This window comes from Silene latifolia, chromosome 10 (genome assembly GCF_048544455.1).
Source record: "Silene latifolia isolate original U9 population chromosome 10, ASM4854445v1, whole genome shotgun sequence".
Lineage (NCBI taxonomy): Eukaryota > Viridiplantae > Streptophyta > Magnoliopsida > Caryophyllales > Caryophyllaceae > Silene > Silene latifolia.
In genome coordinates, this window is record NC_133535.1 from 144079874 (window position 1) to 144106204 (window position 26331).

A 26331-nucleotide genomic window follows, 5' to 3' on the forward strand; every position below is an offset into this window, starting at 1 on the left:
TTTCGTTAGTTTTTATTTGTAATGTCTTCCCACTTTGAAGGGTTACTTTTTCAGATATTGACATACTCTCAATATCAACTTTTATGATAGGGGGTGATCTTAACTCTGACGTTTCTTTATACAATAAAGAAACGTACCTGTGGAAATCTAAGGAATGGCATGTATGTGACAAATGAGGGAGCACCTCGTATCCTACCAAGCGTGAGTGGAGGTAGAAAGGAGGCTGACTTGACGGGTTTTATATCCCTTTTGAATCAACTTATTTATCATCCTTCTATCGTATCCTCTGTTGATATCGTTCTTCCACCTGATATGGAACATTGTTTGACTTTTATCCCTCTTCATAAGAAGTAAGTTCTAATTTAATTTAATTTTATCTATGTCTATATTACATATTTCAAAGTAGCAAGAACTGAACAAGTACTAAACAGGTTGCCCTTGGAGTATGTGCTCAATCATCCGTTCTGGTGGACACAAGGTGAAATGATTGACTATACAACTGACCTTAAAAATATGCTTTACTCAAGTGCAATATCTGCTAAGAACAAGTTTTGTTTTGAGGTATTAAATGGGTATTTCACATGCAAAGCTCTTCCAAAACCCGCTCTTTGTTTTATGGAGTGGCATACAAAACTTGAAGGGATATATCGTGAGATTTGGAGGAAGGGGGACCCGATAAAAAGAGTAACTATAGCTCAACGAAAAATGCTGCGAGAATTTGGGGCTGTGAAAGTCGCTTCATACAATGGCCCGATCAGCCTAGTGCTCTATTTTAATGCAGCATTATTTCATTATTTTGATGAGGAGTATGCTGAACTACGCCACTCCCAGGTGCGTTAGTGATTTTTTTTATTTTAAATCTTTTCTTAGAATATATAAGGGTTTTTTTAATATAACCACATAGGTTATACAAGAGATCAGTATAAGAACAATAAGACTAAGATCAGATGAGTGTATGTGTACTAATGTATGTGGACTGTGGTTGAGGGTCAGTTTGGTTGGCAACTGTGGTCGGTGGTTGCTGATTGGTGGAGATGTCAGATGTGGGTGGGAGGTGATGCTTGTGTGTTTAATGTGGAAAGGATGTTGATAAAAATATAGTAGGATAATTTGGGTATAACATATAATCGTAACTCGTTAAAGCGTAGTTGGGGCGATAAATAACATAAACCGTCTATAGATCGTAAAATATTTGTGTATAGTGAGATTTAGCATGAAAACTATGGGGTTATTGGTAAAGATGAACATATTATGTGCTAATTTTTAAACAATTGGACATAATAGGTGGTTCTATACAAAAAAAACCCAATATATAAATATATTTTTAATTTTAATGATTTTTTTTTAAGATGTCTCGCGTTGATGTACTTGAAGAACTCATCTCGATGTTCCCCGAGTTTTTTACAGTGATGTATGAAGTTGTGGGAATAAAGGTCGAAGCTGGGTACGTTAATTTTATTGTTATATTTTTATCAAAAACTGTAATCTTATTGGTTTTCTATTAATACAATTTATTTTAATGTATTTTTAGTGAAATTGGAAGAAGAGTCTTGTCTGAACTTCAAAACATGGTTTTGAAGCCCCAGAAACGCGAAATTTTCATGAAAATTGTAAGTATTTAATTTGTACTTTGTTTGAGATTTTTTTCAGCCAAAGTGTATAGTTAAATGGGTATCACATTATCCTATGCTGTAAGAACATTTTGTTTTTCTGCTTTTGGTGCTTAATATGCAATCATCTTGTTTTGTTTGAATGAAGCCCGACCACTCCACTACTATTGATGACTTGGGGCATCTCTCTAGTCTTTGCTGATAATTAACGTTGTGTGAATGTTGGTTTTAGGAGGATGATGCAGAGGCTAGAGAAGGTTCAACACGTGCTGGTCGGGTTGCTGAAGTTCCTCCAATTGCTCAAGCGCCTACTGCCTCTCCTGGTGGTGGTGGATATGTTCCTCCACCTGCATCTTCGTGAGTGATGTCTCTCCGTTTATGTTTATGTCCATCATCACTGTGATATATTTTAGTATACCCTGTTAATAGTAACGTAATTCTTTACGGTGGTAGTGAAACCCATACCAATCAGTGACATCTCGTACTAATTCTCATCCCTCAATCCCTCACACCTGCTTTGTTTTCGTGGAACAGGAGTGCAGCTTCACAATTGGGAACAACTTCGATCATAACTCCTGAGGATATTGAAGCCATTCAGCATGTATGTATCTGATTATGATGTACAAATCTCAATATTTATTCACATTCTGCATTGGCCTAAGGGCTTGTCTATTAACTCACGCGACCGAAATGATCCATACCGTAAATGAGTTATCAAAACTCGACCGAAACAACCATCAATTCATCAATACCATAATTGAAATAATTTTTAAATTTAAAAAGGAATACTTCTTATGGTTGCTTTTATGGTCACACGTGAGATCGCCTCTCACAAAATCACTATATACTGCCATGTAATAATGTTGAAGTTTTAAACGCATCATTTTTTAAACTTTGTTTTCTAGTGCATGCCTCGTTGAATGAGATATGCATCTATTTAAGTTCATATAGCATCAACATTTGCAAATATATTTGTTGAAGGATACGACACACTAATCTTAGGCTCATTATGGTGCAGATTATGGATATGGGATTTCGATGGGAAACTGCTTTGATAGCCTATTTCCAACAAGACAAGAATGTGAAGTTGGCTCTAGAGTACATCATTGGATGAAGGCAGTCCCTGATATTAACCTTTCTTAGCTTATCTCTTGATATTAACCTAAACATGTGGCCTGTGCTGGTTGGGTTACTAGATAGTAGCTATGCTTACTTCTCAGATTCAACTACAGAATATATGTTAGTAGCTCTAGATTTCGAGCATAATCATCTATCTGTGAGCAAGTTGATTTAGCACTCACCTATGACCGTCAGCCATTTTTACTGCTGATTTATGTTTATTCCAGTTTTACTGCTGATTTATGTTTGGGGTTTTTATATTTTGGCTATCAATTTTAAGACCAGTTAAGCACTCATCTATGACAGTCAGCCAGTTTTAGCTACATTCAGGTATGGATGTGCGGCTCATAAAATTTGATGAGCCTGTGTACACATTTAGTGTTCAATGGATCCTCTACTGGCAGTACAAGCTTTGGTCTCTGCCATTTGTATATCTGCAATTCTGCGTAGTCTACCAGGTCAAGATTACTTCATCGTCTTTACAGGTAATCTTGTGTCTCAACAGAACCCCTTGGGTTATTACTCTGCCAAAAATTACCTTTAATAGAATTCGTCAATTCGTACGAAAACTACCTTTTATGAACTTTTTGTGGAGTTACTACCGGTAAATTGCAAGTTCTTCACGCGATTGCCTTCGATTTTATGTCGTATGTTGCCTAATACCTTCATTTTCTCCGCTATTCTTTTGCTGGTACGTAAACCTTATTCAGGGGTTATTCCTAACAAATTAATCTATATTACCTCTTGTCATAATGAGTTGGTGCAGGAGGGTCGTGGGACTAGTCCCTGCCCTTTATCTGTTCATTTGCTACAAATTTATGCTCATTGGGTGAGCATAAAATTATAATCGAGATCACATGGATTGTGGAACCATGGGATACTTTGGCTTGATCTCTTTTATCTCTTCACACATTTTGAGGCTATTTTGGTGTTGTATGTCACAACTTCACATTGTTCCAAAAGGTATCTCAATGTCAACTATCTTCGTCCTTAATCTTGAGGTTTAGTTTAAGCTGGAGTTAAATGGAATATTAATAAATAAAATAAATAAAAATCATTTTAAGTCTAATGGGCTAACTACATTACCAATCATTAGAAAACTTGGAAATTTGACCCAGGGTTATCGTAAGAAACACGAATTATCATACAAGTATTCCAAGAAATATAAATTATTTTAAGGGCACTATTAAAATACCCCATTTTTTCATGCTGAAATCTAGAAGAAACGGAAACATTTTAAGGGCACTATTAAAACCATTTTATCTCAAAATTTACATACAGTGTGTAAATATTGTATTTGACAACATACTAAAATTTCATGAACAGAATTGAAGTCTAACCATTTTTAACCAAAATACCTCTAATTAATCCATTTTTATCATGTAAAAATCATAAAACATGTAATATAAACCATTTTATAAGAAATTTTACATACAATGTGTAAAATATGCATGTGAGGTCGTGTAAAAATTTCAAGGTCAGAATCATAGTCTAACTAATTTTAGCATTTTTTTGGGTAGAATGTAAGAATTGATACGTGCATTTTTTGGTAGACTCATGATCCGACATGTGGAATTTCAGCACAAGGTGCATTATACACGCTTCAAGCCCATGGGCTTTGCGTAGCCTACGAGCTTTTCCTTGTGGGGGTGTATTAAGGTATAATAACCAATTTTTGAGGTTCAAACATCAATGATAATCCATAGAGTAACAGAGCTGGAAATAGATCCTTTTGCCATTTCCCTTGTTGCTTCAGATGTACCTTCGGCTGTGCATTTCAGCTGTCTTTAAAGCCCTTGACCACTTATGAAGACGATACATATCCCTAGACTACCCAATAGAAACACATCTATGGTTTGATCTGGTATTAATAGATGTGTTGAATCAATGGGGGATGATTCAGATTCGTAGGCTCATAGTGCAACGAAGGTGTTACATTTCTTTAAGCGGGGGAGTTTGCAATACTTCGATTGCTTGGTGTCCAACACAGATGCGTTGTGATAAATGTGATACCTTATAAAACATTACGCCTGATATTGTCTCATTAGCAACAACTTGATAAGGTTCTTCCTTTTTAGCCATAAGTGGATTTTTTTTTTCATCATTTGAAGACTTTCCATTTTATTGGGCTATGTTGTGAGGATGGTAGATTCACCTAATGTATTATTTGTATACCTTCTTCTTTTCATTTGATCCTGTGATCTACTTTTATTCCTATTCTTATGATGCTTTATGATGGCTCATTTTTGTCCACCATTCCTGGGACTTGAGTCCTTATTGCTGTTGTGAGTCTTGTGACGATCATCTGTTGCCAAAAATTTCCATCTTTGGTTTGATCTTTCCTTCAGGGGAAAGCTTATATTTGATCGTGTTGCACTCTAAACTTCGCCTATGTTAGGAGCTGCCGAGCTGGCCTCAGTATAAGTATCTTTGCTTCATCCGTCTCGTTATTTCTGGCAGAAACATAGAATCCAGATCTCAGAGGGTGTTGATAGTTAATCCTTCTACTTTATAATTTGCCTTGTAGAGCTTTAAAGGGCTACTGAGTAGTAGTCAATTATTAGGTCAAGTAGCGGAAGGACTGTGGTAGCAGGCGTGATTAAAGTGCACGGTTTTATTCATAGCAGAAAATCCATTTTGCTTCATACTTTTTGAAATTAATTCTGCAGATATACATGTTTGAAATAAGCAGCCTCTGGTAAACTAATCAATTATGTCTACGGCTTTAGGTCAATTGATGCAACACCTTGTATTTATCATGATTTTGTTTGATGTAGGTTGATCATAGAAGAGCATGTAATTGCGAGATCATGCTTTCGAAGGTTAAAGTTCCATTGCATGAATTAATGGTATGCCAATCCTGATTTGAATCTCTCTTTTTGCGCACCCGTCTGGTCCAATATTTTGGTTTGACCTTGTTGGCAAATATCCCTAACCAACCTAGTTAAGTCCGTTTATTCTACATATACTAACATTGTGAGGTATGCTATAGCTATTGTACTACACAATTGTTGAAATGGAAACAACCTATTGGAACAGATGCATCATAAGTTTTTATACCTACTTATCCGATTAAATGTTGCTTCTCTTTTTAATTGCCTTGTCTCAGGTTTCAGTGCTTTCTTTGGAAAATTCTGCTTTGGATGCAGATCAAGTTGACAACCTTATAAAATTTTGTCCGACCAAGGAGGAGATGGAGTTACTTAAGGTAAGTATGGTGCTCTGAAGTTGAGCATATAGAGTACTAAAATAATCTTTAACTTCTACTCTCTGTCTCCCTCCATCCATTTATATTGTCCCTATCCGACTAGGGGTTATTTTTAAGATTTAATACAACAACAACAACATCAGAGCCTTAATCCCAAAATGATTTGGGGTCGGCTGACATGAATCATCCTTTCGAACCGTCCATGGGTGAACGCGCACCTCAAAATGCGAATAAAAAGGGAAGATGAAAAACAAAAAGGAAGAACGAAAATGTAATGGAAAGTCAAGGTGAACTTAGGGGTTTTAGAATTGAATTCCGTCTTTCTTTTATAAAAACTTAAAATTTAAATCGAGAGAAAAGATTAAGACGGTTTTTAAAAACCGAAATAGAGTTAAGGATCCGGAATGAACCGGGTAAAATCTATAAGAAAGTGGTTGGTGAAAAAGTGTAATAAAGGAGAGAAAAATAAATAAATTAATTTCTTTAAATTAAATAAAAAAAACACTAAATCTGTCAAAAAATATCAAATACTAAAAATCCACATGTATCCTTTCCCTCCATTGTGCCCTCTCCGTCACCATACTCTCCTCAAGCCCCAGAACTCTCATATCGTGCTCTATCACTCTCAACCATGTCTGTCTCGGTCTTCCTCTGCCTCTAGGGACCTTTTTCTGTTCTCCAAGTCTCCGCCTCCTAATCGGTGGCGTCCATAGGTCTCCTTCTCACATGACCAAACCATCTTAGTCGGTTTTCCATCATCTTGTCCTCTATTGGCGCCACTTTTACCTTTTCCCTAATTACCTCATTCCTTAACCGATCTTTCCTTGTATGTCCGCACATCCACCTCAACATGCGCATCTCCGCCACACTCATCTTTTGAATGTGACCATGCTTCACGGCCCAACACTCGGAGCCGTAAAGTACGGCAGGCCTAATTGTCGTGCGATAAAATTTTCCCTTTAACCTTTGGGCATATCTTTATCGCATAGAAACCCTGAAGCACTCTTCCATTTCAACCATCCCGCTTTAATTCTGTGAGCCACATCTCCGTCTAACTCCCCATCTTTTTGAATAATAGATCCTAGATATCTGAAGAAATCCGAACCCTCAACAACATTCCCATCGAAACTAATACTCCCCGCCTCTGTCGATCTCAACCCCGCCACCTTAGTGAACTGACACCTCAAATACTCAGTCTTACTCCTGCTCAGCCTGAACCCACGAGTCTCTAAAGTCTGCCTCCACAATTCCAATTTTCTCTCCACCCCCTCTTTTGTCTCATCAATCAACACAATATCATCAGCAAACATCATACACCACGGGATGTCGTCCTGAATATCCCTTGTCAACTCATCCATAACTATAGCAAAGAGAAAAGGACTAAGTGCGGAACCTTGATGCACCCCTATGGTAATAGGAAATTCTTCCGTTCTCCCAACATTAGTGCGAACACTTGCACTAGCCCCCTCATACATGTCCTTTATGAGGTCAATATATTTTCGCGACACACCCTTTTCTCGCCAAAGCCCACCAAAGTACTTCTCTTGGTACCCTATCATATGCCTTTTCCAAGTCAATAAAAACCATATGTAAGTCCTTCTTCTTGTCCCGATGGTATTCCATCAACTGTCTCATGATAAAAACCGCATCCATAGTCGATCTCCCGGGCATAAATCCAAATTGGTTTTCCGAGATGTCTACACATCTCCTAAGCCTTTGCTCGATTACCCGCTCCCATAACTTCATTGTATGACTCATAAGTTTAATTCCCCGATAATTGGAACACTCTTCAACATCACCTTTGTTCTTGTACAAAGGGACAAGAGTGCTTCTCCTCCAAGCCGATGGCATCTTGTTGCTCCTTCAAATCTTGTTGAAGAGCATGGTTACCCATTCGATCCCTTTTGTGACACCCTTAAAATTAACGATAAATAAAGGCGTAAATTCTACGGAAAAACTGGTAGGATATGTTTGTAATTGGTTCAACTAGCCAAAAACCTGTAATTTCAAGAATTTTTCTAAACCAATCACAACATTTCCAACATTCCCAAGAGGCGGGTGCCAAAACCTGCAATGCTAACGAACTAATTACATGCCATAGCTAACGATAAGAAAATGTAATGATACAAACCCAAAATAGAAAAAGGGAGACATATGTCCCTTCAAATTATATACAAAACCAAAAGACATAAAAGGTTTACTATAAGAATAACCAAACTAGGTCCAAGGTTCCTTATGCTCACTAGCTCGTCTGTGACCCCAACAAAGCATCAACAACCTGTCAATCGCATTTTATACAAACACGAAAGCCACAATTCAGTGGGGAGTAACTTCGAGTCCTCCCAGCCACGAATCGTCATAATTAATGTAACATGTAGTAAAACATGTAAACAACATGATATTTAATCTAATTATCAAGTATTCTAACCTATGACCCCCTAACTGACCAAAATAAACTATCGTGTGAAACATATAACAAACAGTAATCCAAACTTTATCAATCAGAATCGCTTACATCTCACCTATTACAGTTCATAAAATCACCAAACAAGAAAGGGCAATATATCAAAGACAGGCATAAGTTCTTAGTACGGTCAATAGTCACTTTGTAACTCGAGTCTATACCACGAGGTAGGGAAGGTAATCGAACCGGTATCTTGGCTCAGCGGTTAATATTAATAAAACATGGCCAAGACACAACACAACCCTAGCCTAAAATCTGCGCAGACCTAGACATGCGGATACACACCACCGCACCCAAGACCCACAATTTTTCTAAAACAAAGTGAGTACCCTAAGGAGTCCACCAAAGGGTTGGCTAGTACTTAAGCTGACCACTTACTATCAAAATAAGTAACAAGGTCATGCCCCAACTTGGATATAAATCCACTAGTCAGGAACACAAAGGCTATCAAGCAGTGAACATATACTCGTCAAAGACTATAAAGACCTATCTATGATGAAGGCCGAAATACTCACCTAGGACCTAGTCCCACTAGTCCCACTTGAATACTTTAGCCCACACCACACAAGACAAGTAAGACACCCACTTAACCATAAGAGGACAAAAAGTCCAACTTACCAACATAAATGCTATCATTCTATCATGTGAAAGGCTAGATAAATGTCTATTCAGCAAACAATCTAACAATATCCTCAATAAGTATTCAATACTAATTTCCAATTCTAACAATATTAACCATGTTAAAGGCTTCAGGGAATCTAGGGCCGTTTCTACAATATAAGAAGTTACTTAAATTCAACTAACTACACATGTGAAATAGAGATATAATAAATGGCCTAAAGCAAGAAAAAGGCCGATTATCTAATTCATTCAACCGAATTTTTACCCGCAACCCCAGCCCTGCGACAGTGCGGGTTAAATTGCGGTGACCAATCACTCAATTAATCGACATCGCATCGATCAAAGGGACTAAGGCTCGGTTTTGACAAATCAACAAAACATTACAATTATCGCTATATAATTCATTCTGAGCCTAATCTTTACAATTTCATTTTCTAACCTATACTAACATGTGCAACTACCATAATAAATATAATTTTTACCTTTAACATAATTTTTATTACTCATTTGATTTAATTCAAAAGTTTACCCATACATTACTTATTCTAATTATCTCCTTAATGAACCTAAAATGACGAACAATGCATGGAAAACCGCGAAACAAGCAACGGGCCGACCCGGGCCAGCCGTGGGCCAGCCGTGGGACTGCCGGGCTGCTGCCGGGCCTGCTGCCGCCCCCCTACACCTCTCTTTTTTTCCATTTTTGTTCATTATAACATCGTCTGAACACTAATTAATCGTTCCCAACTCAACTTTGTTAACTTAAACTAACAAAAGCATAAATTAAGCATGCATGCATCAAACTTTAACATGTGAAAATTTCTACTCAAACCAAAAATCACAAAACATCCAAAAACAACAAAACATGTAAACAACAAAACATGTGACGATCTTTCGTCGAGTAACTCGAAATATGTTACCTTAAGCTAGAAAAAGAGCAATTAGCACCTTAAACCCAAACCCTAACAAGCACTAGCCGCTATCCTCGACAATATACGAGTCCCCAAACTCGTCCTCCAATTCTTCACCTAATTAAACAATAAAAACACCATAATAAGTACATAAATACCGAAATTACCGAAAATTCGTCTTAAAACAACTTCAAGAAAACTGAAATTAAAACATACTAGGTTGTAGATCTCGACGAGAGGATTCCGGAAATGTAAATTATGCAAAAATCCGATAAGAAACGCAAAAGTTATGGTGAAATTGAGCTTGATTTGGTATAAAATGGTGTTTTGATGAAAAAGGGAAATGTTAGAGGATGAAGAACAAAGAAAAATCAGAAAAATGAAGGGGAGGGGGTGTGGTCCTCGGGAAAGGAGAGAAAGAAAGGAAAGAGCGGGTTTGAGTCGGGATTTTTCGAGTCGGTTTTGACTCGTTTCGATAATAATTAAAACCGTAAGTCAAATGCAAATTCCGACAAGACCAAAGTTTTTAAACACGAGATTACAAGAAAATTGAGTATTCATACGACCCATTTCCAAATTCGTTTACCCAACGTTCAAAAGAATTGTCATTTTCCCCCCGATATGCCCTTATTTCGAAATAAAAGATTTTACACGGTTTAAACTATTTTTAAACATCTCGAAACTATCAAAATAAATACTTTTCTTCAAAATATAATAAAATTATATTTCTTTGAATTATTTTTACTTTAAATACTTAAATATCAAATTTTATTTGATTAATAAATTATTTTCGAAATATATTAACGGTCCGAAATTACGGGGCGTTACACCTTTCTCCCCGAAGCACCTCCAAACTTCTATGGGTATACCATCCGGTCCCTCTGCTTTCTTTGACCCCATCTTCCTTAACGCCTTTCTAACTTCACTCTTTTGTATTCTACGCACAAATTCCCGATTAACCATGCTTGGTGTTACCTCTACATCCCCAAAACCTTGTTCCTGATGTCCATTGAATAAATTATCAAAGTAAGAACTCCATCTAGCCTTTATTTCGTTATCCTGAACCAGAACCTTGTCGTCCATATCTTTCACACACCTAACTCTCCCAATATCTCTCGTCTTTCGGTCTCTTATGCGAGCCAGTTTATAGATATCCTTCTCTCCTTCTCTCGTGTCCAACCTGGCATACACTTCTTGGTTAACTTTTGCTCTCGCATCCCTTACGGCCTTTTTAGCGGCTCGTCTAGCCTCCTTGTACTTTTCAAAGTTCTCATCACTCATGCATTTCCCCAGAGCCTTATAGCATTCACGTTTAGTCTTTATCGCTTGTCTCACCACATCGTTCCACCAAGATGTGTCCTTACTTGATGGACTATTCCCTTTAGATTCCCCTAGCACCTCCCTCGCCAAATCCTTTACAACATGCTCCAATTTATCCCACGTTGCATCAATATCTTTCTCCTCGCGATCCGACCAAATATCGCTACTTCCAACCTTATCCAAGAACGCTTGTTGGTTTCCCCCTTGTAGCTTCCACCACTTGATCCGTGCCTCACCGATTATCTTTCTCTTCCTCAAGTCTCTCTTACCCCGAAAATCAAGAACCACTAGTCTATGTTGTGTTGCGGCACTTTCCCCGGGTATGACCTTGCAATCGTTGTGCTCTTTCCTCCACACATTCCTTACCAAAAGGAAGTCAATTTGACTAGCATTACCTCCACTTCTATAAGTCACCAAATGAGAATGTCTTTTCTCGAACCAAGTGTTCATTATACCCAAGTCATATGCCAAAGCAAAATCCAATATGTCACTTCCTGCTTCATTTCTCTCCCCGAACCCAAAACCCCCATGAATGTTCTCAAAGCCAACTCGACTAGAACCCACATGCCCATTGAGGTCACCACCAATGATCAATTTCTCTCCAATAGGGACTCGTTCTACAACCTCTTCCAAATCTTCCCAGAAGGCTCGTCGAAAAGAAGCATCCAAACCTACTTGAGGTGCGTAAGCACTTATAACCGTTACCACCTCATCCCCGACTACAAGCTTAATGCTCATAATCCTATCACTCTTTCGCGATACTTCTACCACATCATCAATGTAATCTTTATCAATGACAATACCGACTCCATTACGACTTTTGTCTTTACCCGTGTACCAAAGCTTATAACCCCAAGGCGCTATCACCCTTGCTTTATCTCCGACCCACTTTGTCTCTTGTAGACACATTATATGCACTCTCCTCCTTTTCATAACCTCCCCTACCTCGGCTAATCTCCCCAAAAGAGCCAACATTCCAAGTACCAAAACGTAACCTACTACCCTTCCTAAAGTCATGTCCTGATTTCTTTACCCGCTCTTGACCATGCTTCCTAGATCCAAACCTATTTGACACCACACCCATACTTCGAGGTGGCGCGCCGCTTTTGGGCAACGACCTAACAACCCTTGCATATTTTTCACTACACCCGGGTCTAGAAGATGTAGCGCACCCTTGCCTATTTGACACCACCCCCAGATGTAAAGATGGCGCGTCGCTTCCGGGCGACGACCTAGCAACCCTCACATACTTTTCATTACACCCGGGTCTAAGAAGTGCAGCGCGTCGCTTCTGAGGAGACGCCCCAACGATGTTCAAATTCCGATTCATGTCCATAAAACGTGACTAAGTTTTTATGCTGGCTGCCACAGACCTACCGCAACCCTCCTCCTTTATCCGGGCTTGGGACCGGCAGCGAATGCCCGAAAACACTCACAGGCGGAGTTATTATTACTCCTTGACTTGTAAAGTTATGGCTACTATTTTGTCACCATTTAGAGAGAAGTGGTACTTAACTAGAGATACTACCATAGTATGGAGAGAGCATCTTTTGTTTTACTAAATTCAGAAATGAGTCAATTATTTTGGAGTGGACCAAAAGCTAATTGGGACGATATAATAGGATGGATAAAGTAATAAATAGAGATATACTAGGAGTTCTGGAGAAAGAAACTAATGTCTATGTCAATACGTCAAATGTGTTTCTCATGCAGGGTTATAGAGGAGAGGTTGATAAACTAGGGAAGTGTGAACAGGTAAGCAGTGCTTTTTACTATCTCCCTTTTCTTCAAGTAAGAGGCATGTTTGAGTATGAACATTTTCTGATGTAAACTAGGAGCATAACATTTTGTATTTCTATTGTGCAAATCTACTTCCAAATCGTAATTGGTGTTATTTATCCTTTATTTTTTTTCCGGTTTGATTTATCAATTATAGTAGCAAATTTCCTTGATCAACTGAAACGCAGAAGTTATCATTAAGGACTTCTCAGCTTGTCTGTCTTTTCTACTTCTAATGATAATATGTTCTTCTGTTGGAAGCACCAAGCTAAGACTAGTCTAGTGGCCACTGAAATGGTTCACGAACCTTACCACTAGCAGACTTCAAGTGGGGGATCCATGTTATCCTACGCCCGTCTTGCAAAGGCCTGGACCATTTATCCCTAGAGTGTGGGCCTGGCAGTAGGCACCCAGTTTAGCAGGCGCACATTTACACCTTAAAAAATGGTTCTCCTTTAGGTATAGTGATTTGGTAACACAAATAATGATACGAGAATATTGATGTCTCTTGCCTTCTAAGATATTGATACGTAGTATCTGATTATTAGCTTTTCATTTTTGTAACAGTTTTTCTTAGAATTAATGCGAGTGCCAAGAGTTGAGGCCAAGCTGAGAGTTTTTTCATTCAAAATGCAGTTTGAAACTCAGGTGAGTTAAAAGTGTTCATTACGTTGCTTGTCTAGCTGTCCTGCCAATATCTGATGTATGCTTGTGGTGTAGGTTTCGGATCTCAGAAAAAGCCTCAATACTGTAGGTTCTGCTTCTGATCAGGCAAGTGATCTGAGTGTGTTTGCCTTTTTGTGCGGTGGTATCTTTCCTCTGTATTATTTTGCTACCATTTGATTTTTCCTCTCAAGGATTTCTAATTTCTAATTATTATTTTTTAATCATAAATGTCCTTTTCTGTATTTTGACATACATGATATTTTGTTTTCTTCAGATCCGAAATTCAGTAAAACTTAAACGAGTAATGCAGACAGTTCTTTCATTGGGTAACGCTTTGAATCAAGGCACAGCTAGAGGTTAGTTAAATTGATTTGTATGGTTCAGTATGGATAATCATCACGTGTCTCTAGCTAAGTGCAGTCTCATAGTGTGCCTTTTAAAGTCATTTCAGTTCCCTTTATGTTTTCTTAAACTGAAAAACAGACCAATTTAAGATCAAGCATTTTGTTTTTTCGTTTGACAAAGATGGATTATATTATTTTTGGTTCCATCACCATGTTTATAGTTGTGCATTTGTGTTAGTACTGCAGACCTGCAGTCATGTCTTGATTCTGCATCATTCAAATTTTCTTCTTGTTTTTTTTTTGCCAAGTGAATTTTCTTCTTGTTGGAATTGGGATTTTACACCTTTTTAGAGGCTCGTCAGTGTTTACAATTCCGTACTCTCATTTCTTAAATCATTCGGTGATAGTTTTGTATTCTGTTGTTTTTAGGTTCGGCTGTTGGTTTTCGACTGGATAGCCTATTGAAACTCACTGAAACTCGTGCTCGGAATAACAAGATGACTTTGATGCATTATCTTTGCAAGGTACATCTGTGTTTGGTTTTGTAGGACGAGTAGATGATTGTTGTATGTGTTGGGGTTGGTGTCCTTAACAGTTAGTGCAAGGACTTATAAACCTCTAAAAGGATCAAAGGGCATACTTTTGGTATTATTATCAGTTGATCCACGTTTATCAATAACGGTTGGCTTGCTAGATAAGTTTGACGTTATTGTCATACAGATGGCGGTGATCAACTGATCCCTAAAAGTCACACCTATAGGATACGTTCGAGAGATGTGACGGTATGAAAATACAGTCATGTAGATGCCAAATTTGACTAACCAGTTAGTCCGAGTTATTTGACTAGTAATTAGTCAAAATATGATGTTGAGATATTATATTTAATACGGATTAAATATTATGGGCTAAGGCGAATTAACCAGTTAATTCGTAAAATTAAATATAAGCGTTTTATATTTGATTAATGTATATTGAATTTAATTATACAATATCGTCTTTGTCGGACATGTATTAATACTTCAACTAACCCGTGTTATTAGTTGATGTTTTAATAGCCGATAACCGATGACGATTTATAATAAACCGCGTCATATACATTTAGCAATTTTCGAGCCAGTCCACGAGGTAAAAATTAAGAGGAAGTGGAAGCCCACTTCCCCATGCATACCCTCGGTCCGGCCGAACCAAACAAAAGGAGAGACTCCCTCTCCTTTTGACCTAGCGATTTTCATTTACAGAAAAACTAGGGTTTTGGAGATTAAGTTTTCTCTGAAACCGAGATCTCACATCTCGAAAAAAACTCACATCAAGTTCTCCCAATATTGCAAGGCAATCGGAGAACACGTTCTAGCACAAGGGCATTTCTCGGACAAATCTTGGGTGCAACAATTAGGAGGGAATCTCGTTTGATTTCTGTTCTTTACGCCGTGCATCAAAGGACCCGAGGTTGATTCCTTATCTTTATCGTTTCATTGTTGTATTTCGTTTATGACCATATTTCACATGTTAAATTTACGTTATAGTCCTAAATTTAAAGGGTCTTATACGGATATTACCCCACAAGTGGTATCAGAGCGAGGCCACGTAAATTTTCATTGTGATTTTTCATAAATCGATTTTGAAACGATTGTTTTGTCTCGAAAACCGTGCCATGTATACACGGCTGAAATTTTTTTTTTTTGAAACCGTGACATGTTTTACACGGTTATTTCATCTTGTTTTTCAATTTGTTTTATGCATATTGTTGTTTTATACAGAGATTATAACAATATGTCAAGTTTTGTCAATTGTTAAATTGTTTTGATGCGTTTTTGATCAAAATTGCAATTGATTTTGTCTCGACAATCTGTTTTCACGAGGGTTTTGAAATTTTCAGCCATGTTTGCATTCGATCGAGCGTATTTCTACTCGATCGAGTGCTATTTCTGTCTTGTTTTTGCTCGATCGAGTCCCTGTTGTACTCGATCGACCCCTTTTCAAAACCCTCTGCTCGATCGAGTTGTCCTCGTACTCGATCGAAAGCAGATTTGCTTGATAAAAGCTCTCGATCGACCTCGATCTTGTCGATCGAGCACTTTCTGTTTGGCAACTCTCTCGATCGACTTGCAGTTCAGTCGATCGAGCCCTTTTGTTCCTCGATCGAGCACTTATGTCCCTGGATCGAGGGATTTTGTTTTGGCAGCTTTGAAAATTTATTCTTTTTGCTTTAAATTTTCTTTTGGCCTTATTATGTACTTTATACGGATATTGTACACTCGCTATGATTGTGAAACGGTTCACACACGTACCATTAAGTTATTTTAAAGCGTATTTAAAGTAACGGACTGTATTAGATTAAAATTAAATTGATAGAAGCAGTTTTATCACATGAATTTTAATCATTATAAGGTGGTTTGGATAAATTTAACATAATTACAGAATTATGTCACGAATGAATTTGTTTTTAGTTGATGCATTTAATTATCGTTTTGTTGAATGCCTTGAATGCCTTTTATTACGTATTTATTTATTTTTGCAAACGGTTGTAACTTAGTGTGGCCTTAGTAGAACGTGTTACCGTAATGATGGAACACGGTCTTGGTTGTATTTTGAGATCTCGTATCTCCATTTTATTTCTTTTAATTACGCTTTTTAATTAGAATGTAAATAGGTTTATATTTGTAATTTTAAATTGTAATTTTTGAGAAGACCAAAGATGAAGATCGGATGCTCACTCCCGCTACATGGATCAAGATGGAACATCAAGACAAGCTTATCGGGTCCAACGGTGGATTCCAAAGTTGTTTTATGTTTTACTTTACTAGGATAGGCCACACTAGGAATTTTTATTTACGTATTGCATTCAATTTTTATTTTATCGTAACGATAGTATGCATCATTTTCCGCCCAAAAACCAAACCACCTAATTATTGCATGAAAACTGACACATATAGAGGTCACGAGTTAGTTTTCATTGACATTCTCATGTCACACGATTTTTAAGCCATCACCCAAATTAATTCATTCACGCAGACGCTAGTTATTCGTTCACTTAATATGAATTATAATTTAGTTGATGGGATCTTCCTCGTATAAACAAAAATTGAGAACGGTCTTTATAGGTCAAACTCCAATGAGTCCCTTCTTCGTCGGTAGGCATAATATGACCCCTTCTACGTCGGGTAAGTTGGAACCGATTGACCTATTTTATCTCAACACTATGGTCACTCGTACGATCCTGTGACTATGGTGGACTATAGATAGGATTTACGGAAATCTATCGACCAAGAGTTCTTACGGAAGAATTAGCTAAACAGTTGGCTTATCAATTTACTGAAATTGAATCATGGGATCACTTGTATCATTCTTGAGGGAGATCAATTATGCAAGTGCGAGAGTCTACATGTTTAAAATGAATTTTAAAATAGACTTAAATCACCTCGATGAGTTGCTTATTTCGTTTTGTTTTTCTTTCTTTTCAGTGTAGATCACGAACTTTTAAACTGCTAATATCAAATGGTGGTTCTACGATAACCCAATGCCAAGTGCCACATTGGACCGTGAGTCCTGGCCGGATCTTTATGAATCGGATGAATCGGTCTACTCGATCAAGAATGATGGATCAAACTTCGCGAATCGGGAGGCGGCATTACGGAATGCCGCGCTGCCGACGGGAAGCTCAAATATCTCTTGGAGCCCATGCCGGCAAACCCAGGTCCCACGGCTAGAGCTGCTGAAATCACCAAGTTTAATGATTTCTGTATGGAAGCGGGTGCGATTAAAAACGTACTCATTTTTGCAATGGAACCCAATTTGCAGAAACGCTTCATAGCCCATGGTGCAAACAAGATTTTCACCACGCTCACCAAGGAATTCTCGAAAGCACCGAGAATCGTGACCTATGAGCATACCACTCGCTTCTTTGATGCGAGACTCCGAGAAGGCTAACCGGTTAGCCCACACATTCTCAAAGATGATTGAGAATGTCGAGAAACTGGAGACCTTTGATTGTAAGATCAGCGAGAACATTGTGATCGACCGCATACTTCACTCACTCCACGATGGTTATTCGCAATTTAGAGCGAATTACTATATGAATGATTTGAAGAAAACTCCCCATGAACTGCACTCCCTCCTCGTACAGACCGAGAAGGACATGAAGTTCAGTGGGAGCATGAAACAGGATGTTCTCGTTGTGACAAACAAGGGAAAGGGTAAGGGCAAAGCTCAGGCAAACCTAGCGGTAGGTAAGGCGAAGTTCAAGAAGTCGGGTTCAGGTAAGAGTGGGCCTGGTGAGTCGAGCACCTCATCAGGCACGACAAAGAGCAAGAATGAAAACATGGAATGCCATCACTGCCACAAGACTGGGCATTGGAGATGCACATGTCCTGTTTATCATGAGGACATAAAAGCAGGTCGCGTTAAACCTGTTGGTATGTCTTCTTCTTCTACTTTTATTCATATGATTGAGATTAACCACGCAAGTTACGGAACTTGGGTACTTGATACTGGTTGTGGTTCTCATCTGTGTAATCATGTGCAGGGCCTCCGAAATCTCGAGCCTCTCGTAAAGGGTGAGGTTGACCTGCGTGTCGGGAATGGAGCAAGAGTGGCTGCCGTCTCGAAGGGAACATATGTGATCCAGCTTCCTAGCGGATTTGAGTTATCATTATATGATTGCTATTATGTACCCAGTCTTTCCAAAAACATTATTTCTGTTTCTGCACTTGACAAACTTGGTTTTTCATTTGTAATAGAGAATAATACTTGCATTTTCTCATTACACGATATGATTTATGGCAAGGCAGTCTCCATGAATGGAATTTATGTTTTAGATCAGACAACCGAAATATTACACGTAATGAATAAAAAGTTAAAGGTTGGTGACAAAGATCAGACGTATCTATGGCACTGCCGTATGGGACACATTAATGAGAAACGCGTAAAACAGCTCATCAAAAATGGAGCTATCTCGGCCTTTGATTTTCAATCATTTGGCACGTGTGAATCATGTCTCATCGGTAAGATGACTCGGATTTCCTTCAAAGGTGTTGGAATGCGCGGCTGGCGACCTATTAGGACTCATACACACGGATGTATGTGGACCTATGTCAATCACCGCACGAGAAGGCTATAGGTATTTCATCACTTTCACGGACGATTTAAGTAGATATGGCTATGTCTACTTAATGAAGCATAAAAGTGAATCCTTTGAGAAATTCAAGGAATACCAGAATAGGGTACAGAACCTATTAGGTAGGAAGATTAAAACACTGCGTTCGGATCGTGGTGGCGAGTATCTTTCTCACGAGTTTGATCAACACCTAAAGGACAGTGGGATTGCCCTACGCTTAACTCCACCGGAACACCTCAATGAATGGTGTGTCCGAACGGAGAAATCGAACACTACTTGATATGGTTCGATCCATGATGAGTCACACCGTGTTGCCGACTCATTGTGGGGTTATGCTCTTCTCGTCACCGCTCTAATACTTAACCGAAGTCAAGTCCGCTAAAGTCTGTTGACAAGACTCCATATGAACTATGGAAGGGAACGGTCCCTAACTTGTCCTTTATACGGGTTTGGGGCTGCGAGGCTTATGTCAAGTGGAGACACGAGGATAAGCTCGGCCCGCGATCGGTCAAGACATACTTTATAGGTTATCCTAAAGGAACACTTGGTCATTACTTCTATTCGCCAACCGAACAACGTGTATTTGTTGCGGCCGGTCGACATTCTTAGAGAAGGAATTTCTCGAGAATGCAAAGAGTGATAGAACCTTCGACCTGTCGGAGATTCCAGAACCAAACACCGAGCAACCATTGGAGGAACCTGTTCCTTCAATCCCGGCTGCGGTGAATATTCCTGAGGAACCTAGGAGGTCGGGAAGAGTCTCTATTCCTCCGGACAGATACATTGGTATGGTCGAGGAACATGACATAGATGACGTTCTACTCTTAACGAGTAGTGAACCCGCAACCTATAAAGGTGCCATGACTAGTTCTGACTCAAAGCTATGGCTTGAGGCCATGGAATCCGAGATGGACTCTATGTATGAGAACAACGTATGGGATCTTGTTGACTTACCTGCTAAGGTTCGTCCCCTTCAATGCAAATGGCTTTACAAGATAAAGCATTCTGTGGAAGGTCAACAAGATATCTATAAAGCACGACTAGTTGCTAAAGGTTTCACCCAAGTGCCAGGTTTGCACTACGATGAAATTTTTGCACCCGTAGTCATGTTGCGTTCCATTCGGATTATCTTAGCGATCGCCGCGTTTCATGACTATGAAATTTGGCAAATGGATGTGAAAACCGCCTTCTTAAACGGCTTTTTGGAGGAAGAGTTGTACATGGTACAACCCGAAGGTTTCATCGATCCACAACATCCTAACAAAGTATGCAAACTTAAGCGTTCCATTTATGGACTTAAGCAAGCATCTCGGAGTTGGAATCATCGCTTCGACCAAGTGATTAAAGAAAATGGATTTACTCGATCGGTCGAGGAACCATGTTTATATATCAAGTCGAGTGGGAGCAAGATTGTTTTCCTAATATTGTATGTTGACGACATACTTCTGATTGGGAATGACATACCTCTCTTAACTTCGGTGAAAGTATGGTTGAAAAACCATTTCCAGATGAAAGATCTGGGAGAGGCGCAAAGAATTCTAGGCATCCGTATCTATCGAGATAGATCACGGCAGATGTTATCTCTCGATCAGAGTCTTACATAGACAAAGTCCTAGAGAGATTCAGCATGACTAACTCCAAGAAGGGGTTTCTTCCTATGGCTCCAGGGGTGCATTTGAGCAAATCTCAGGCACCAGAGACACCGGAAGAAAAAGAGCGCATGACACGGATTCCTTATGCTTCGGCTATAGGATCAATCATGTATGCCATGATATGTACACGTCCAGACGTGGCATATGCATTGAGTATGACAAGTCGATTCCAACAGCATCCAGGTGAATCACATTGGTTAGCTGTCAAAAACATTCTTAAGTACCTCCGGAGGACTAAAGATTGGGCATTGACTTATGGAGGCGAACAAAAGCTATGCGCAACCTAAGTTCTGCAGATGCTAGCTTCCAAACGGATCGAGATGACTCGAAATCTCGATCTGGATTCGTTTTTACTCTTAATGGCGCTGCATCACCGGAAGAGTTCAAAACAAACTGTTACAAAGAGATTCTACGACCGAGTCCGAGTACTATGCCGCGCGTCGAAGCTACAAATGAAGCGATATGGATGCGTCAATTCTTACATGGGCTCTCTGTAGTGCCTAGTTCGAATGACCCGATCACCATCTATTGCGACAATAGTGGTGCCATCTTCCAAGCTAAGGAGCCAAAGTCTAGCAACAAGTCTAGACATGTACAACGGAAAGCTCATCTAATCCGGGATTACGTGGAGCAAAAGGAAGTAGTGATAGAAAAGATTGCTACAGATGATAACATAGCAGATCCTCTCACTAAAGCATTACGACAAGATAAGCATGAAGGGCATGTTAATTCCATGGGAATTAAACGTGTTCCTAAGTTGTAGTACTCTTTTATGGATTAGATTCATTCTCGCTTGTACTCTATACGACACCATCGTTTTGATATTTTATATATATTTTGTTTTTCATGTGGATTTGTACGACAAATTTTGAACACCACAAAGTGAACTGAACGAACATTATATTTTTCAGTCCTTAATTGCCCACATGAGCTGATAACTCTGGCAATTATTTTGTGACGTTGGTTGATGGTGGGTTCAACGAGCCATAAGTCAACCGGTTGACTGACCAATCACAGAGGCGATTTATACGGATATTTCGTAGGACACAATTGTGACATCGACGTGGAGTCCTAAATGTTTTATAACATTCGGTGCCCGGTCGTGGATAGGACTTCCATGGTGATCCTAAGAGTCGATTCTTTTGACTATCGACTGTCTCTTGAGACTAAGGCAGATTTTGGGTGACTTTGGTTTCTTTCTCATGGTCATCCGTAACAGGGGGCCAAGTAGATTTTTTCTGGGTCATTTCATGCTGTGCTTAGATCGGAAGGAGTTCGAGTTGAAGGAAATATTCAGCCTTTATCAGGTACTCGATATTTCTCAGGGCCACTCGAGGAGTCAGAATCAAATGCATGGCCATGCTCGAATACGGATTCGTTTTATCAGTTAAGTTACTCTCTAGTCGGGGAAACCACTCTAGATACAGATCGATTGTAAAATACGACCTTTGTGGATCCGGATCTGCAAATTGTTTTACATTGAGTGGGAGAAATTTTAAATGAATATGAGAATCGGTTATCGCACATACACTTGTACGGACAAGTGGGAGTTTGTTGGAGCTGTGTCCTCCAGTTAGTGCGGATAACGTCATTGCACATACACTTGTACGGACAAGTGGGAGCTTGTTGGGGTTGGTGTCCTTAACAGTTAGTGCAAGGACTTATAAACCTCTAAAAGGATCAAAGGGCATACTTTTGGTATTATTATCAGTTGATCCACGTTTATCAATAACGGTTGGCTTGCTAGATAAGTTTGACGTTATTGTCATACAGATGGCGGTGATCAACTGATCCCTAAAAGTCACACCTATAGGATACGTTCTAGAGATGTGACGGTATGAAAATACAGTCATGTAGATGCCAAATTTGACTAACCAGTTAGTCCGAGTTATTTGACTAGTAATTAGTCAAAATATGATGTTGAGATATTATATTTAATACGGATTAAATATTATGGGCTAAGGCGAATTAACCAGTTAATTCGTAAAATTAAATATAAGCGTTTTATATTTGATTAATGTATATTGAATTTAATTATACAATATCGTCTTTGTCGGACATGTATTAATACTTCAACTAACCCGTGTTATTAGTTGATGTTTTAATAGCCGATAACCGATGACGATTTATAATAAACCGCGTCATATACATTTAGCAATTTTCGAGCCAGTCCACGAGGTAAAAATTAAGAGGAAGTGGAAGCCCACTTCCCCATGCATACCCTCGGTCCGGCCGAACCAAACAAAAGGAGAGACTCCCTCTCCTTTTGACCTAGCGATTTTCATTTACAGAAAAACTAGGGTTTTGGAGATTAAGTTTTCTCTGAAACCGAGATCTCACATCTCGAAAAAAACTCACATCAAGTTCTCCCAATATTGCAAGGCAATCGGAGAACACGTTCTAGCACAAGGGCATTTCTCGGACAAATCTTGGGTGCAACAATTAGGAGGGAATCTCGTTTGATTTCTGTTCTTTACGCCGTGCATCAAAGGACCCGAGGTTGATTCCTTATCTTTATCGTTTCATTGTTGTATTTCGTTTATGACCATATTTCACATGTTAAATTTACGTTATAGTCCTAAATTTAAAGGGTCTTATACGGATATTACCCCACAGTATGTGCTTTTGTCATAGCATTAAATCTCGGTTTCGGCCATGGTCGTGATATTGGCTGTCACGGCCTTACCTCGCTCAATGTGGCCAGTATCCTGTAAAATGTGATCAAATGCGATCACATATTAGAAACCTTTAATGGCTGTGTTTTGTTGTCTTGGCGTTGATTTAAAACACGCTTTTTTGCATACACCGACCTCATATCCAGCCATTAACAGAAGCCTTCAGAGATCAGACACTTAGTTAGTGTTGCTGTAGTCCATAAAATCTATTTGGATAAAGAAAATACTTGTATAGACATTGGTTTTTCAGACTCAAATTTGAGGTCATGGCCAAAAGTCTATACGAGGAGTGTAGTGGGAAATATGTGTGACTACATAATAGGCCGTCAATTTCAGATATCTAACAAAAGAAAATTTTGGTACACTTGACTTTTTCAGACAGACATACGAAACATAATATGCATGTTCTATGTAGTTAGATAGTTTTGTACATGAAACCTTGGATCAAGGCATGTTCATGTGCAAGACATCTACGAGAGTCAATCGTGGTTGGTTCCCAAATTCTAGAGTTATCCACCTGGCCACTTTTGGCAAGAAATATACAAAAAAAATCAGGAAAAATATTCTTTTCCCAATATCATTTCTCTCCAGTTTCTCACATTTTGAACTATCCCAATCCCAAGGGTCATAGACCTCATAGTGCAATACAATCCTGAGTTGTGACACAAGTCTAGTCCGGCTATCAACATCCGCTTTAACACATGGCAGCAAGTTCATGCTTATTATATTAGCTTGGATGAGTGATTGGTAGTTGCCGAGGGTTGACTTAGAGGGGCTTGTATTTACCATATTCTTAAGTCGTTTGTGTTTGCTTTTCATGCTTTGCTTGAATTCTAGCTGTAACTTTTTTTGAGATGTGAAGAAACTGTGGATGCTACCTTATGTGAATATAAGGTGACAACCTGTACTCAACAGTGAAGGAGTGTTATAGACTACGATTCATGTCACGAGATCACAAGGGTAATTGCTCCCACTAAAGTGCTGAGTCTAAAGCTAAGGGGAATTTCGCCACCTCTTTAAATAATTAGGGCGACACTTCTGGGCGGCTATGACATTTTATATTGCTGCAAAGTGCTGCTATTTTTTTTTTTTTTCTGTTTTAATTTAGTATCATAGAACTTCTGTTAGAGATTATTGCTATTTAATGCTCATAAATTGACTATGAACATAAATGTAGGTCTTGATGTTGCTGATAAAAATGTGTCCTTGCTGTTAATGTTTCACAGATTATTGCTGAAAAATTACCAGAGGTTCTAGATTTCTCAGAGGAACTTACTAGCCTGGAACCTGCTACAAAGGTGTGCTGTATTTTATTTGAAGAAGCTGCTGAATTAGCAATATTACTTGCTAATCCTTTAATTTACCAGATCCAACTAAAATATTTGGCGGAGGAGATGCAAGCAGTTAACAAAGGGCTGGAAAAGATTTTGCAAGAATTGTCCATGTCAGAGAATGACGGGCCTGTTTCAGAAGAATTTCATAAGGTACTTGCCGGTTAAATACTTTTCATTGAGTTATCCACCATTGAGGGTATTCATGGTACTAGAATTGTTGAGCAATGAGTTTGACAAGCTCAAGTTGGCTTTATCCTTTTATTGAACTGTGAACGACTTGGCTACTTTGTCTTGTAAGAGAGTGACATCCGTTTGATATCAGCTTACCTAGGAGCTTCGTAATGTGATTATTAAGATCCAAAACTGTTGTATATAGTGTACAATCTCTTCACTTCAGGTTTACTTGTGTTGAATTTCCACATTGTATAGAAATTGAAGGAGTTCCTGTGTTTTGCTGAGGCAGAAGTGCGCACGTTGGCATTGCTTTATTCCAGTGTTGTGCGTCCATTCCTCTTTTTTCATTCCTTCATTACATTCTGGAAAAAATTTATCCGTTGGGTCATTTGCCCATCTTTGAGTTCAATAACTCTAGTTGTACAAAATGTTTTGCAGGGAAGAAATGTTGACGCTTTAATTATCTACTTTGGAGAAGATCCATCTCGTTGCCCATTTGAGCAAGGTATTCTATTTATCATTTTCAAAAAAATTAGGAAAAACAAATGTGAAGCTTGTTTTGAAAGGGTTCACAATACTAAGTTTGTACTTTGGTCAGTTTGTCACAGTAATGATTCCGAAGCTTAAAATTTGCCAGGAGCACCACCCTATCTTTGACAAGTTAAAATGTGTACTGTAATTTGTGGCAAGAGATTGTTGTCCTACTGTTTTCTGTAATTACGTGTATCATTATCCGTTGCAGTTGTGGCAACTTTACTCAACTTCATGACAATGTTCAGTCGAGCTCATGAGGAGAACCTTAAGCAACTACTGGTTGAAAAGAAGAAAGAGAAGGATTTAGAAAATCAGAGGCTAGCAACGTAAAGACTGGAGTAAAAACAATTCCCCTGCTAGGTAAGGTACGTTTTATATGATCCCATTATTTGTTCGTGCGTCGAGTCTTACTGCTGCTTCTTTTGGCAGTATTCTTGGAAAGATCCCTTGATGCTGGGACATGTTCTGTGGTGGAAGTGATACTATGTATCTATGTATGTTGATATAGTGCATTTCCTCAGAACCGCTTTCAAGTTCATATGCAGGTTTATGATACTCTTCCCTATACCAAAGGGCAGGGCCGACTAGTGGCCAATACAACATAGTAAAGGCCCCATTGAAGGGGCCCAAGTGATTGTGAATTTCAACATGTATAGCATCGGCATCAGGCGCGACCTTTTAGCGGATACAAATGGTTGCAGAACTGATATACGATTAATTTACTTCTAATTCCCCTCTTTCTTTTATGCATACCGACTCGTATCGAGTCGGTTTCGGGTGTTTTTCCTTGCATTTTGTGCCCAATGC

The 26331-nt window shown here is 38.9% G+C and overlaps 1 protein-coding gene and 1 long non-coding RNA gene across 2 annotated transcripts; one reads left to right on the plus strand and one right to left on the minus strand.

The window, feature by feature from the left end:
- The first annotated feature begins 3061 nt into the window (after positions 1-3061).
- LOC141608401 (formin-like protein 17) lies at positions 3062-25402 on the plus strand. The gene is made up of 12 exons (XM_074427758.1): positions 3062-3214; positions 5507-5578; positions 5839-5937; positions 12967-13008; positions 13600-13680; positions 13753-13803; positions 13973-14054; positions 14472-14566; positions 24709-24780; positions 24850-24966; positions 25246-25309; positions 25395-25402. Exons 1-12 carry the CDS (start codon positions 3062-3064, stop codon positions 25400-25402), a joined length of 936 nt encoding a protein of 311 aa, XP_074283859.1.
- On the minus strand, positions 7987-10313 carry LOC141609276 (uncharacterized). The gene is made up of 3 exons (XR_012527335.1): positions 10150-10313; positions 9943-10050; positions 7987-8215 (listed from the first exon to the last, which is right to left on the minus strand). It is a non-coding gene; the product is annotated as an uncharacterized LOC141609276 (long non-coding RNA).
- Positions 25403-26331: the final 929 nt, after the last annotated feature.

Excerpts from the sequence above, each read along its gene's own strand:
- LOC141608401 (XM_074427758.1), top strand. The coding sequence starts at position 3,062 with ATGGATGTGCGGCTCATAAAATTTGATGAGCCTGTGTACACATTTAGT. Across the intron at positions 13,804-13,972 it reads TAGGTTCTGCTTCTGATCAG|ATCCGAAATTCAGTAAAACT; the intron begins GCAAGTGATCTG and ends TGTTTTCTTCAG. Across the intron at positions 24,967-25,245 it reads TTTCAGAAGAATTTCATAAG|AAATTGAAGGAGTTCCTGTG; the intron begins GTACTTGCCGGT and ends CACATTGTATAG.